Genomic DNA, 12,145 nt, shown 5'->3' with positions numbered 1-12,145 from the left:
CTCCAGTTAAAGGATTTTGTACTAATTCATGCATTCAGTTTTTCGAATACGGATAACGAATTTGGTAATCAAAAACGTGTGTATACGTGTGTATACGGCCCTTAACCCATCAATCCCCAAGCGGCAGCATCTGCCGCATAGCAATTGAAAATCTATTGTGTCTGCGATACCCACGATGGAGGTGCTACATACATACAATAGCTTGATGTCTCGCGGTGTAGCCGCCAAATCGCTCGTTGGTAATAGTCGCTTCCTGTCTGTAAGGAACCAAAAATGTACAGTATTTTTTCAAAGTTGTAGCTCGTTAGTTTTTAGACAATGCAAAATTAACATTGTATTTCAATAAATTCATGTCGCGTCTGGCGAAATGAGCAGCATATAAACAAGAACTTTACTACGCAAAGTTCTTGTTTATATTATGCTTTTGTAGCACTCAGGCAAATAAAAATATTTGATGTAAAATTTACATGAGCAAAAAGATATTTACTCATGTTATTTGCACAAGATATTTTAGAGGTCCTTTTTTAAGTTGTACGTTGAAAAGGTCCTCCTTGTTCGCAAATATAGAAGTGTAAATACATAAAATTCTAATGCAGTAGAAAAAACGTTGAATTGTGTTCTGTGTATTCAATATGTCTATCGTTTTTGCATAAATGGACTTCGGGACTGTGAAAAAATAAAAAAGTTGTCGATTCTATGTATAGCTTTAAAAAACTTGAGAGGTGTCAAGGGACACCCAAATGGAACGAAGATATTTCTTATGTTCCAAAATCCTGTATACATAATATTATACACTCCAAAATCATTAAAAGAACGCCATCTAGTTGACGCACAACATAACTATCAACGATCTCTGCCCCTACCATGCAGTTACTAATAAAAAAGTGTCGAGGTCAAATATCGTTCTATCTAGCCTCGTTTACGCCGAACGTGCGATAAGGGACTTCGTTCCAATATTGGCTAGATGATGACTTCATCATACAACATAGGAGGAATAATTACTACCCGTGTAACTTATCTACTTAGATAAGTTACAAGGTTAGTAATTATTGCTCCTATGTTGTAAAATATTACTTAACTACTTCATTCATTTATCGTATGTGTGACATATGACATGGTTTTCTATAACTTAAAAAAAGTGGCCAAGTGCGAGTTGGACTCGCCCATGAAGGGTTCCGCAGCAGTAATAAGGTTTATTTTAATGAAATTAAAAGGTTTTTGATTTATTTTTATATTTCACTTGATTTAATGAAAATTAATTTAAGGTTTACCATTTAACCACTTTGGAAGAGTCTCTCTCGCAAACTATTCAGATTAGAAAAAAATGACATGAGAAACTTCAATATGATTTTTGAAGACTATCCATATATATATATATATATATATATATATATATATATATATATATATATATATATATATATATATATATATATATATATATATATATATATAAACGAGCAATTCTTGTATATATATATATATATATATATATATATATATATATATACAAGAATTGCTCGTTTAAAGATATAAGATATATATATGTCGCAGGGAAAAGAAGATATCAGGGATATCCCGAAATCCCTAGGGATATCACGAAATCGCGGTATATACCGAATATTCTTGTTTCTTACGTCTTCTTACTAAACAAATCTAGTGATATGTCATTTCACTAAACTAAATCTAGTGAAAGGTCAGAAAAGCGGATACCGCCGAATAAAAATCGAGCTACGCATTTCTCTTGCTCGTTCTAATACCCACACGGGCACTAGTGGGAGTGAAACAAATGCATCGCTCGAGCTGGCGCGGCTCGTGTGATTTTAGTCGTTAAATTATTACGTGTACGTTAAGTTTGAATGCGATTTTCTAAATATCACCTTTTACGACTCTCGAGTTTTAACATTTTTTTATATTTTCCAGACTTACGCGCATGTTACTTGCATGGTTCGATAGCCTGTTAAATGTATATTATGGGGATATTAATAACTCAATACCGATAATAAGATCCCTTCAAGCTGATAATGCCCTATTCGCGTTAAGAGGGCGACTAACGCAAAAAATCGTCCTTCTCTCTTCACACTCACGCCCGTCTTTCATATGCCAGGTGAAAAAGGACGACGCGGATTCATTTAAATAAAAAGAAAATTATTTTTTTCCTAATATCTAGATAAATATGTAACATTTAAAAAATCCGCTAGGTCAGTTCCTCAATGATAGAATTTTATACAATGTGTTAAAATATTAACTTAGTTTAATGCACGGTTATGGCAATATATGAAAAATTCGTGAAAATTATATGCATCTTTGTGATCGAGAAAATTTTAAGATATCGTGTTTTTGCTAGGTTTGATTCTCGTAAATATAATGTAGTATCTATGTCTACAAAATGAAACAATTCGGGGCTTATTTTCAAGTATAAAAATGAATTATAAAATCGTCAATTTAGGGTTAGTCGCCCCCATAAGATAGTGATAGGGTATTAGAGCGAGCGAGAGAAATGCGTAGCTCGATTTTTATTCGGCGGTATCCGCTTTTCTGACATTTCACTAGATTTAGTTTAGTGAAATGACATATCACTAGATTTGTTTAGTAAGAAGACATAAGAAACAAGAATATTCGGTATCTACCGCGATTTCGTGATATCCCTAGGGATTTCGGGATATCCCTGATATCTTCTTTTCCCTGCGACATATATATAATTGGAATCTCGGAATCGGCTCCAACGATTTTCATGAAATTTAGTATATTGGGGGTTTCGGGGGCGATAAATCGATCTAGCTAGGAATCATTTTCAGAAAATGTCTTTTTATTCGTGTTTTATCGATAATCGATAAACTGAAAAATATGACTGTTCCTGACATCTATTGGCGAATAATAATACTATTTTGTTGGCAACTAATTTTTTAACGACCAGTAGATGGCGTTATTAAGTAACACGAAGTCAATGAGTGTTTGCTATACCGAGGCCGAGCAAAGCTCGGTCATCCAGGTACTTATTTCTATAACGTGACAATATTGTAAGAAATTTCACAATAGTCTGCCACTGCCAAAATCACGTAGCGCTACGGGCGTAGGCGTGCTACGAGATAATGGCCAGGTGCTACGACCGTAGCTCCTGTCCGCTACGTAACGTCTACGAGGCCAGACGGTTATTGTACCGAAAATCTTTGAGCTAAATTGGCCTACGTATGCGGTTGTCTTCGACAGTATATTATTTTATCATGCGGGTACTGTGCTTTTTCCGCCTTTTTTATGAAATAAGGGGGCAAACGAGCAAACGGGTCACCTGATGGAAAGCAACTTCCGTCGCCCATGGACACTCGCAGCATCAGAAGAGCTGCAAGTGCGTTGCCGGCCTTTTAAGAGGGAATAGGGTAATAGGGGAGGGTAGGGAAGGGAAGGGAATAGTTGAGGGTAGGGAAGGGAATAGGGTAGGGGTTAGGGGATTGGGCCTCCAGTAAACTCACTCACTCGGCGAAACACAGCGCAAGCGCTGTTTCACGCCGGTTTTCTGTGAGAACGTGGTATTTATCCGGTCGAGCCGGCCCATTCGTGCTGAAGCATGGCTCTCCCACGTATGAATTCCTTCCCTAATTCATCCCGCGATTTAAATCGTTTCTATTTTCGATTTCATCAATATCCGTGTAGTTTTTCAAGCGTGAAGAGGTAGCAGATAGCGTGAAAAAAAACAGACAGTGTGACAGACAGACAGACAAAAACACGTTTTTTTGCATACAAACATCTCGACTAGTTACCTCATCTTAAAAGCTGATCTAATCCAACCATTTTAAGCTAATGTGAAGTTACCACTCAATTAAACTGAGACAAAGTTTATACATGATACTAATTAAAGTCGAATACCGCACTAGACGTGTTATAACCGGCCAAAGTTTGTACTGGCTACAACTAAGCTAAACGTTTTGTCCTATAACATCCCTGAAACTGAGTACGAAATTGAAATATTATCCTCATACCTTACAAAGTTTATTTCTACTATGTTCTGTTTCAAGCGACACGATGTAGCGGTCAAACTTTTCTTCATAATCTAAAGATAGACATACAAGACTCTTGACACTTGACCAAAATCGGTTCTATCGGCACCATTTTGTAAAATGTCACTTGAGAGTTGAGACTTGAGAGACACAACTTTATCGAAACGCTCAAACAACAATACTTTTCATTGAAATTTTGCTCTAAAGGCATCCATGTTCTGGATTTCCTATCGAATCGAAAAGTCGATCGCATGGCCGACTTTTTGTGTATGAATACAACTCCAGTCAGTGCGATTCGATTCAATAGCCTCCTACTCCATGTAGGAGGTGCCTAGAAAGCAAAATTGACGATTTAAGCTAGCTTTTAACAAGGGCTTTGAGCACGGCGACTGAATCGAATCGAATCCGTAACGCCCCCACGACTTGGGCACGGTGTTTGTGTGCGTGTGACTAAATGTATGTGAATTATAATTGCATAAATTAAGTCATTTTTTTTTACCTACCACCTACCATAATATGAATGACGGGCGTAAATGTGACGATTTTTTTCTCTGACATTATATTTTGCTCTCTTTACAAAAAAAAAGTTGGTTATGAAAACACAGGCAGATAGTTAATAACGATATTATTTTGTATTGTATTTTATTTTATATTGTATAATTTAGTTGGTAACTAACACGGTTATTGATTTTTCGTAGCATATCCAATATTTATTTTCTGGAACGGCTTAAAACATAGTTACTTAGGGATTCCAAAAAAATGTACAACACTCAACAAACTTGAATTCTTGAAACTTTGTTTTTTATAATCTGCGCAAAATTTTCTTGGGGCTTTTTTAACTTGTTTCGTAATACCAAAGTAAATTCTAATAAGCATTTTAAGCATTAAAAGAAATATACTTCTGTGAAAAGTAGTTTGTGATGAGTGACAACAAAATATACTAAGTCTCGATTCAGCTTAGGAGGTTCGACATCTATAATTTAGATCAGTGTTTTTCAACCTTTTTTATGATACGACCCCCAGATATGAAAAAATATTTCGCGACCCCCATTTCCTTTTTTGTGTCGTGTATGATAATTGGTATGTTTATGAATATATCCTTTTGTTAAATTGTATTTCAATCTTATTCGTTTTTTTAATGAAATAGCTCTCTCAAACTCTGGCGACCCTACAGAAGCTTTGCGACCGGGGGAGGCTACCTACAGGTTAAAAAACACCGATCTAGTTGGTCACTATTCATTATCAATACGAAATACCAAAAACGAAACAATGCAGCTCCTTAATAACTTAGGAAGACCTATCGATCCGGTCGGACTGATCGCAGGTAGACCTGAACCGACCGAACCGGCCTCCTCATTAATGGGGTCCCTGTGTTGTTTCGTCACGGAAAGAAGTGATATGAATGTAGATACCTCCTGCTAATATTTTTCTCTGATCAACTTCTTTGTGGGTCCCAAGACAGCGGAGAGACATGCTTATATCCTTTGAGCTCCTTGAGATTATATCAAAGGGTTTTTATAACTACCGCTATCGATCCTGGCGACACAGTATTAGATGTATGGTACTTTTTAAATGAGTAATAGTTTAAAAAAACTAAAAAACAAGTTGTTGTTTATTTCAAAAATGTTAACAAATTATTGTATTGTCTTTGGCTCTTTATAATACGTATGCAAAGTTTTGAATTAATTAGAGTACTGGAGATAGGTAAAAATCGTGCTCAAATATTCCGTTCCGTTCCGTTACACAAATCCTTCCCAAAGTAGGCGATAACGCTCCCTTGTAGGCGCTGGAGGTCTAAAGGGGGGCAGTGTGTAGAGGCTTGGGGATGATCTATTTCATCTGGATGCATTTTAAATTGAAACAATGGGGGCGCTCAAACATAATTTGTTTACAAAGTGGGCAGTAGACAAAATAAGTTTGGGAACCCCTGCGTTACATACAAACAGCCCAACTCCCAAGCTTATAAAATCGTGTAAAAAGGAATTCACCTAAGGGAAATCTCAGATAAAGTGATGCTTATTAGTTTTTACTTATTACCTACTTACTACTTTATTCCAGGTTTCCACCGGCGTCCCGCAGTTCGGGGAATAGCCGTGAAGCAGCAGCTTGGTGCATCAGACGACATCCTCCAGCAGATGCAGAACGACCTCCTCCCCACGCCCAGCTCGACTTCATCAGTCCCAGCCCACTCCTGTCAGCGCACCAACTCCAACTACTCCTGGCCTTACTACTCCGAAGCCAACCTCAACTCGAGGCCGCAGAGCCGATCCAGTATTAATACTAATTGGTGGGTTTTTTCGCCTTTAATTTCATCTGGTTTTAATATTAATTATCAGTTATCACATTATCTCTTTACAGTGTTTGGTATGGAGATACTTTGAGTCCACGCTTAGATTTAGGGTGAAGCCATACGGGCGTAATTTTGTGAGTCGTGAGTCGCAGAATTTCTGCCGCGTAAATATCTTTCCATACAAATCATGACTCATAAAATTACGCTCGTGTGAATCAAACAGGACTTTTCTATATATGTGCAACAGAATTTCTGCCAGCCGAAATTCTGCGACTCACAACTCACAAATTACGCTCGTTACGCTCGTTACGGCTTCACCCTTAATTGGGTCTAAGCGGCGGAGAAATGATTTACCCTTTAAGTGTGCATACCGAAACGTATTAGCTGATTTTCAACTAGTTAAATATTAACAGCTTTCTTTCCCAATAACTAAGTGCTAACCCTGCTAACCTAATACGTGTAATGATATTATTTTAGTAGTATTTGTATGGTGTTTACAATTTTATTGTGCAATATATTTAAACAATTTATTTGATACCTAATACGATTCAAAGGCGAGCGCGTTCAATATTAAACCTAGACAGTCAATTATATTGCACAATACGTGATATTGCACAATAAAATTGATCGTCTAGGGGCCCACTAATCCAAAATAAAACTATAATTGTCAACATCATCAAAGTATGATGCCTTCTTTACTTACCTTCCAGGTCAAAGTCTGACTACGTGACAGCTCGGCAGTGCTCGACTGCGCAGGCGCAGCAGCACGCGGAGCCGTGCTACGTTCACATACAGAACATGGCGCAGTATACACACTACCAACACCGACAGCAGGACTATAGGAACTGTACGCTGTACGCAAATATGGGGTGAGTGTACTATAGATACTGTATTGCATTGACATAACAATAACCGTTGGAGATATCACACTTCTGACCAGTTTTTGTGATACAATAATCCTTAGTAATTTGAAAAAAAATGGAAGCGACTTTTTGCAACGAAACTTTACATAGCATAATATTGAATTTTTTATCAACAGTATAACTGACAAATTAAATACGAGCCAAAAAATTGAACGTGCGTATTCCACGGAATTCTCGTGAATTCTCCTGTTTCATTTTTAGTATACCGTAGCCAAATGGCAAAAAACGGAACCCTTATAGATTTGTCATGTCTCTCTGTATGTCTGTCTGTCTGTCCATCCGTATTTTCTCCGAAACTATAAAAGCTATACAGTTGAAACTTGGTAAGTAAATGTAGTTGTGAACCGCATTAAAATTTTTGATACGAAAATTGAAAAATTATTAAAAGTTGTAGGGGTCCCCATAGCTACAACTGAAACAAAACAAATGCGTCTAACCAATGCTTGTAGTCCATGGATAGGTCTTTAAATATCATATTAATGTTTCTAATATCATTTTTTTCTAACATGAATACGCATGAATAGAGTGGGGGGGGGGGGGGTTACGCATAAAATGTGTCACCCCCCCCCCCCACTCTAACTTCTAAAGTAGGGGTATGATAATTCTAAAAAAGTTATATGATGTACCTACATTACTATATAAACTGCCAACGAAAATTGGTTGGAACAAGATCTAGCAAGTAGTTTTTTTATACGTCATAAATAGTAAACCTTAATTTAACTTTCATTAAATCAACTGAAAATATATGAAAATAAATCGAAAACCTTTTAATTGCTTAGAAATAAACCTTACTGCTGCTGCGGAACCCTTCATGGGCGAGTCCAACTCGCAATTGGCCGGTTTTTTTCTCGCATGAGGCGAACTAGACGCTTCCATTCTGTTCCATTCCGCAGCGGTGTAAAGTGAGAATTACGCTTTCACGAGAATAAATTTATTTCGATGAAATTTTGCACACAAATACCTCTAGACATAGAATAGTTTCTGTTCCGGAATAATGAACGGCCCCCGCGCTATAATATGATTTTCAGTGCGACAAAGCTACGCGAAACATCTACTAAAGGTGATCGCACATTTATCGCCATGCACGCGTCGAACGCGCATTTTAAAATCTGTTGTATGAAATGGTGCGAAACCTCGCACATTCGTCCGCACCGTACTCACCGCATTTCGTGTACTATGTGGTTCCACGCATACGGCGCATACGGTGCTGACAAAATATTATATGCGATCATCTTAAATGTACTATCAGAGAAGTTGCAAGTCGGGGACCTAAGTAGTTTGGTTGCGTTAAGTCAAACCCAGCTGACAGATCACAATTAACCATAAAGTTAATATACCTAGCGGAATAGAGCAACAATCTCGAGCTGTCAAACGAAACCGAAATTGGTTTCATCTGTGTGTAAAAATATGTGTACGTATACACTTATACAAGCATTATTGAACATGATTTCTATGAGATTAAATTGTCAACGTGCGGCACGTGCCGACTGGACGTCAATAAAAGAGTGCTGCGAGTGCTCACACGTCTCTTTTTACCACGCAGTGTTATTGATAGTGACATCTCGCTTGCTCAGGCCTTTGTTTCTCTATTCCGCTAGGTATAATAACTTTATGCAATTAACATTGAATTGACATATTCGACCAAATAACGTTGGTCTATCAATTGCATAGGAATCAACTTCCTCGATGGTACATTACTCGTATTTTTTCTAAGATTACATCGTCTAAATACGTACCTACTGGTGACAGAAGTACGGACTACAAACATAGTTTAAATGTCTAAGCGTCTTACATCTACGGAACTTAAAACGTCTCTCTCTACGACTTCCAGATGTTCCGACAGCAGTCAAGAGCTGTACAGTTCTCAGACCAGCTCGGAACCCACGTCTCCGGTTCGCAACAGAAGACCGGAATCTCCGCCTCCGATACGAACCCACCACCAGCTCCTATACGTACCCTACAGCAACCACTACCACTACCAGCAAGATTACGCACAGAACTGGTCAGGAAATGATTGTAAGTAACTTTCTGCTAGTTAAAGCTTATATTACTTAAGGACGCTATCACATTTTTTCACAAATATCAGCGATTTTCCGGTACCATTTTAAAGAATTATGAGTCACACTGCGAGGATATTTTGGTTTCAAATGAAAGATAATTTATTCATCTCTACGTCTATACCATAAAAATGTTATAGCCGCATACAAAATTTTTACATAAAATACGTTTTAACCATCACAATAATCGCAAAAAAAAATGGGGTCTGATTAGGTACCATTATAGCTAAATACACTGAACTAAGGAAAATAAGTATTAAAAAAAAATGATGCTTATTTAGTTCCCTATACGAATAGCTAAATATTTTATATAAAAATAAGTAACATTTCCATTTATAAGAAAAATAAGAACCGCTCTCAAATTTCTTCATACGTTTTCGCCCTATCAACACAGCGGAGAGCGTCGTAACCGCCACTGTACAAGGCGCGCTGATATTAAATGTTATTTTAATGTCCTTAACGTCGATATTCGTACTGTCCTGCTAATTTTTGTCGTAATTTTTGTGATAGCGTCCTTAGGTTAGTAAAGCTTATATCTAAATAGAATATGGGATTTTATAATTCGAATCACCGTTGAATATCAGAGCTCAAAAATAGAGCTCGTTCTAGGCCACACTAGAGCTCGAAATCGAATTATTGTTGGAATTGAGATTGACACTTCGATTTTCATCGTTTTGTTTTGAACGATCGGAATTTTCCGCGGCTCTCCAGATTAGGTTGGATTGATTTATGCGTCCGTGTGAACTGCGAAGATTACCATTAGTAATATTATGTAGTATGTAACTATTTAATATGTAATAGCGGCGCCCGGCCGATTCAAGCTGTCATTTACCTACAATTAGCCAGCCATATAGCCAGCCTTACGTAAATAGTTTTTGATGCATCGTGAGACGCGATATTTTGATGAAAGAATGGAATATGATACAGTCACCGTATTGTATTATTTGACAAGCGTCGCCGGAACATAGCTGTTATATAACAACAAAGTGTTAGGCAGCCTTATTCCGTTCCAATAACCCAACTCACTCCGAGTAATTTAACCTCGATCTACTGGGTACTTTAATACGCTCCGTGAAACTGACACAACGAACTTTTTTTTTGCAGACGCGCACATGCAACCTCAGTATCAGCAACAAGCTATGAGCGGTACGAGCACGCCGCAACCAGCCATGCAACAGAGGGCGCATTACACGCATGCTCTGCAAGTTCAGGTATGCCTCTACTTTTTAGGGTTCCGTACCCAAAGGGTAAAAACGGGACCCTATTACTGAGACTTCGATGTCTGTCCGTCTGCCTGTCCGTCTATCTGTCTGTATGTCTCCAGGCTGTATCTCAAAAACCGCTATAGGTAGACTTCTGAAAATTTCCAAGATTGTGTATTTCTGTTGCCGCTATAACGACAAATACTAAAAATAAAATAAACATTTAAGGGGGCTCCCATACAAAAAAAATCAATTTTTGCCTATTTTCTCTCTTAAATGGAACGAAACCCTTCGTGCACGAGTCCGACTCGCACTTGGCCGATTTTTTTATCATGCTCAAAACTTTGTTCGCTGCACAAGAAGGTACCAGTTCCATTGTAAAAGTGACGAAACATTATTATTAACGAATTGTTTATGATTTCAGACTCTATGTCCTGCGCCGGCCAGATATAGACCGGTCCCAGCGCCACAGCCTGGCGGCGGGAAGCAGATGATTTGTTACTCAGAAAAGGTAAAATACTAACTTAATTAAATCCTCACACGAATGCGTCACGACTCCTGATTGATCAACATGATTACGCCGTTGACTACAACGTTAATCAGCGCCGACAGCTAACAAATACTCCACCAGTGACTACCATAATATTATTCTGTAATAATTATTGTTCATCATAGCCTAAAGCGCAGTTTTCGCAATTTTTTTAAATAAGAAATAGTGGATTAACTTTACACATTACACTGTATATTTTTTAATTTACAGGTTCCAGCACCACTATACCAGCCAGCCCCAGGGTCGCCGTCGCGCAGCTCACGGGGGGCACCGGAAGGGGCCCCGTCGGGTATATCCGCCCCTGCAGCGACGTCGCCCATGACCGCGCCCCAAAATCCCGTGTACTACGCCATGAACGTCTGACGCGGGGACTAGGTAAACAAAGCCGTTGTGATTGATCATAGCCTTGATTATCTCTAAATAATAAACATGGCCTCTTTAAGGGCCAATCCACACAGACCATAACCACACCACGTTGCAACGACAAAACGCCGTCAAGCAGTGGTTACGTGTGAATGGTGTCGCTGCAGCTTTTTGCAGTTGCGTTGTGGTATCGACAAAATGTCGACGTGGTTGCGTTGTCGCCAGTAGTTTCGATGTGATTACGTCCGTTACGTACTATTGTGGTACACGTACCACATTTTACAATCGTTGTCGACCGCGTGTGTGATTTATTCATTTACAAGTTTAGCACGCCTACTCATTTACAATACAAAATATACACCCGAGTCGCCCGACCACGTGGTGTGGTTGTGGTACGTGTGGGTTGGTCCTGACTGTTTTATCGTTACTAAAAATATTTTTTTACAGGTGAAAATTATGGTGGGCCCTACAGGCGCGGTCAGAATTAGCGTCCAACCCCATGAAAACTCAACCAACCCACAAAAGGACTAATTGTAAAAGATGGATTGTTAATACGCGTCATACCTGCGTTTGCCTAAGCGAAGTAACGCAACAAAATGTACATAATATTATAGTTGTTGATATTTAAAGCGTATTTCGAAATACCAAAGATTTCTATACTTACCTTACTTAACTTTGCCCTTCCCGGTACCAAAAAGTAGTTTTGTAGGTGTGTAGGTAAAAATAGTAAAAAGATCACTTTTAATTATTATTTATTTAATAAAA

At 38.3% G+C, this 12,145-nt stretch overlaps 1 protein-coding gene across 1 annotated transcript in view; it reads left to right on the top strand.

Moving 5' to 3' along the window:
- Nucleotides 1–12,145, top strand: part of LOC121738749 — a 41,031-nt gene extending 28,886 nt beyond the window's left edge. The window contains exons 8-14 of the mRNA XM_042130984.1: nt 6,054–6,282; nt 6,996–7,154; nt 9,040–9,224; nt 10,370–10,476; nt 10,892–10,978; nt 11,228–11,392; nt 11,828–12,145. Of these exons, the coding sequence (XP_041986918.1) occupies nt 6,054–6,282; nt 6,996–7,154; nt 9,040–9,224; nt 10,370–10,476; nt 10,892–10,978; nt 11,228–11,380 (920 nt within the window). The 3' untranslated portion in view covers nt 11,381–11,392; nt 11,828–12,145. The remainder of the gene's footprint in view (nt 1–6,053; nt 6,283–6,995; nt 7,155–9,039; nt 9,225–10,369; nt 10,477–10,891; nt 10,979–11,227; nt 11,393–11,827) is intronic.

The sequence above is a fragment of the Aricia agestis genome, chromosome Z (assembly GCF_905147365.1).
Source record: "Aricia agestis chromosome Z, ilAriAges1.1, whole genome shotgun sequence".
Taxonomy (NCBI): domain Eukaryota; kingdom Metazoa; phylum Arthropoda; class Insecta; order Lepidoptera; family Lycaenidae; genus Aricia; species Aricia agestis.
Note: the sequence above shows the minus strand (reverse complement) of the source record. Positions and strands in the feature narration are given on the sequence as shown.